The 3505-nt window shown below is 43.8% G+C and overlaps 1 protein-coding gene across 1 annotated transcript; it reads left to right on the top strand.

Annotated features, from left to right (window-relative positions):
• The first annotated feature begins 1000 nt into the window (after positions 1-1000).
• LOC107135384 (olfactory receptor 10Q1) lies at positions 1001-1960 on the top strand. Its single transcript, XM_015477263.1, has one exon. The coding sequence runs from the start codon at positions 1001-1003 to the stop codon at positions 1958-1960; it is 960 nt and encodes a 319-aa protein (XP_015332749.1).
• Positions 1961-3505: the final 1545 nt, after the last annotated feature.

Here is a 3505-nt window from a genome sequence, read left to right as displayed (position 1 = left end):
TAATTTTAACTTGGCTGTTCAGTACTTTGTCATTCGAATTTGTCCAAGACCAAAAGTTTAGGTTCCTGGTTGGAAATTTAGAGAAAATTTTTAAATAAAAGGAAGTGTATGAAGAGCATATATCAGAAAGAATTGGAATAAAAGATGAGTAAGTATCAGAAAGGATTGGAATAAAAGATGTTTGCCTAGTATTATATGGAGGCAAAACATCTGAGTATAAAGGAACAACTCATGAATAACCTACTATAATGGGTATGTTCTTTCATTAAGTAATGGAAAGAAGAGTATTGTTACACAATAACAACAATAACCTCTGAAGACAAGGTGTTGAACCAGTTACAATAAAGTCCTTGCTTTGTCCTTACACATGTAAATTGAGTCACAGTTAAACTAAGCTGTGATAAAAGGCAACAGTCATTACTTTTGTGAGGAGATAAGGAAGGTTGCTTGTAGATTCTTGGAATTGTTCCTATTTCTTAACCTTCGTAGTGGTTATAGGGTGGTATATTTACTGTACAAAAATAAATAAATAAATAAATAAAGTTGTATATGTAGGATCTGGGAACTCCTCTGTGTACAGTCTCTATTTCAATAAGAATGCTTACCAAAATATGAAGCACCCATTTATCTAACTATAAAAATATCTACAACTATGTAACTCTTCAATTCAATGCAAGCAAAGTATTAACTCTCTGTCAATTGGATTTAAAATACCAGGACGTTTTGTTTTGTTTTAAGACATTTCACCAGAAATACCTCCATGTCTCCTCACCAGGATCTTCCACAGAGGAGTGTCTACCCCATTCATAAAAATTTCCAAGGAAAAACATGCCAGACCCCTGTCATGAATTCATTCCCGAGCATCGTGGTTGGAAACCAGATAAGTAAATAGGTAATTCCAAGTCAAAACTCGGATTTTAAATCCCTGTTGTGTGCAGGCCGTGAAGCCACTCAACCAACCAGCGCTCGCCACTTGCCCTTGGTTCCTTTGGCCGAGGGCATGTTGGCTTGGAACCCTGGGCTCAACCAGTCCGGCCCCGCCGAGTTCGTGTTCCGCGTGTTCACGGCTGTCCCTGCGCTCCGGGTCCTGCTCTTCCTCCTCTTCCTCCTCCTCTACTTGCTGATCCTCTGCGGCAACACAGCCATCGTCTGCGTGGTGTGCACACACAGCTCGCTCCGCACCCCCATGTATTTCTTCCTGTCCACTCTCTCTTCCCTGGAAATCTGCTACACCTCTGTGGTGGTGCCCTTGATGCTCTCTAACATTTTGGGGGCCCAGAAGCCCATCTCCTTAGCCGGCTGCGGGGCCCAGATGTTCTTCTTCGTCACCCTTGGCAGCACCGACTGCTTTCTCCTGGCCGTCATGGCCTACGATCGGTACGTGGCGATCTGCCACCCGCTGCACTACACCCTCATCATGACCCACAGGCTGTGCGTCCAGATGGTGGTGGGCTCCGTGGGCCTGGCCCTAGTCCTCTCGCTGCAGCTCACCGCCCTGATCTTCACCCTGCCCTTCTGCGGGCGCCGTCGGGAAATCAACCACTTCCTCTGCGACGTGCCCCCGGTGCTGCGCCTGGCCTGTGCCGACATCCGCGTGCACCAGGCCGTGCTCTACGTCGTGGGCATCCTGGTGCTGACCGTCCCCTTCCTGCTCATCTGTGTCTCCTACGTGTTCATCGCCTCCGCCATCCTGCGCATCCGTTCAGCCGAGGGCCGGCGCCGCGCCTTCTCCACCTGCTCCTCGCACCTCACCGTGGTCCTGCTGCAGTACGGCTGTTGCAGCCTGGTCTACCTGCGGCCGCGGTCCAGCACCTCGGAGGACGAGGACCGCCAGATCGCCCTGGTCTACACCTTTGTTACCCCCTTACTCAACCCTTTGATTTATACCCTTAGGAACAAGGATGTTAAAGGTGCTCTGAGGAATGCCATCATCAGTAAAGCAGCCTCTGAGTCCAACTGAAGGCCTAGGGGTTGGGGTGGGCATCTGTCAGTTGTATGTCAATCAACTCTAAATCAAAAATTGAATTAAAAATATTTACTTTCCCAAACTCGGTGTTTGAATTTTTGTTGTTGTTTTTGTTGTTGTGCCTTATTTCTAAAACCTACACTCTTTTTTTTTAAAGTGCTTTAAATAAGATTGAATTTCTGAACTGAATTTCTTCCAGTGTAGGACCTCTACTTAGTCCTACTTAAAAGATTCCCAGCCACCCAAGTAATTACTGTATCAGGAACCCTCCTGCAGTGAATAAAGGTTGGTACCTGTAGACGCATCCTCCTGAGGAGATAATGATATTGATTTTATCCCGTGAAAGGTATCTTAAGAAAGGAAAATTCATAAAGACACATTTTACTCAAATGTGTTTTACTGTGTTAAAGGTAATGGTAAATCGTAGCTTATTTAATGTATGAATTTCATTCATTCCATCCATCCCAACTGGTTGTCTTCATTTTCTTTCATTTTGCCACGCTAGGACGGATCAACCACAGAATTAGTTTTCATTGACTAAGCACCTCAGATTCCCAGCCTTAGGAGGGTATTAAGGACAACCGCTGATGATTGGCAGCACGGCCTGCGTGAGCGCCCCCTACTGGTGGTTCTCACGCAGGCCTTTGGCGCTCTGCCTTCTTCACACCTTCATAATGGCTGCTGCTCATAGATCTACTCAGCAGGTGGCGCTACTGTTCCTCCCACTTCAGAACTCTCCAGTGGAACCATGATCTTCAGGTACCTGTGACCCAGTTCGGGATAAACTCTCAAGTAGAATCCACATCCCTCTCTGGTGTTCACAGCAAACATCCTGCTCCACTTTCTCATGCACACCCTGAGGAACAACAAGGTGAAGAGGGCTCTGGGGACAACTCCTCCCAGGAATTATATCTTCCGAAACAGCTATGGGAGGGTCCAGCCCCAAAAGCTGATTCCAGTGAACCACACCTGGAAGAAAGTGAGAGTATCTGCTTGCAAGTATTAAAAACTGACCTAAGAAATTGGTATGAATTTTCTGAATGCCATATGATTAAGTATCACAAAGGTCTTGAAAAGTTTTTATCCTTTGATTTCATGCAATGTGTACTCCAAAAACATCATCTCAGTAAATTTTCAGAGTCAAACAAAATCGAAAAATATAAGGCTGCTGCTTACATAAATATAAAATGAAAACCAATTAAATCTATAAAATGGAAAGCAATTAAGACCTACAAAATTTATAATATTCTATACAAAAATGAAGCAAACTTAAAATTATATTTAGAATAATATTTAATAATTCAGGGAAAGTTTTATCATTATATGTATAAGTGACAAAATTAAGATTCAAACCTGTATTTACCGTAGGAACCTAATTTTCTTTGTTCATTTTTGGCAGAACTGGGGATTGAACCCAGGCCTTGTGCTTGCTGGGTAAGTGATCTATCTCTAAGCTACATTCCCAGCACTAGAAATCCACTTTTGTAAAAATATAGGTGTGTAATATTAAATAGAAATACACCAAAAAGTTAATAGTCA

Source organism: Marmota marmota, unplaced genomic scaffold (genome assembly GCF_001458135.2).
Source record: "Marmota marmota marmota unplaced genomic scaffold, marMar, whole genome shotgun sequence".
Lineage (NCBI taxonomy): Eukaryota > Metazoa > Chordata > Mammalia > Rodentia > Sciuridae > Marmota > Marmota marmota.
Note: the sequence above shows the minus strand (reverse complement) of the source record. Positions and strands in the feature narration are given on the sequence as shown.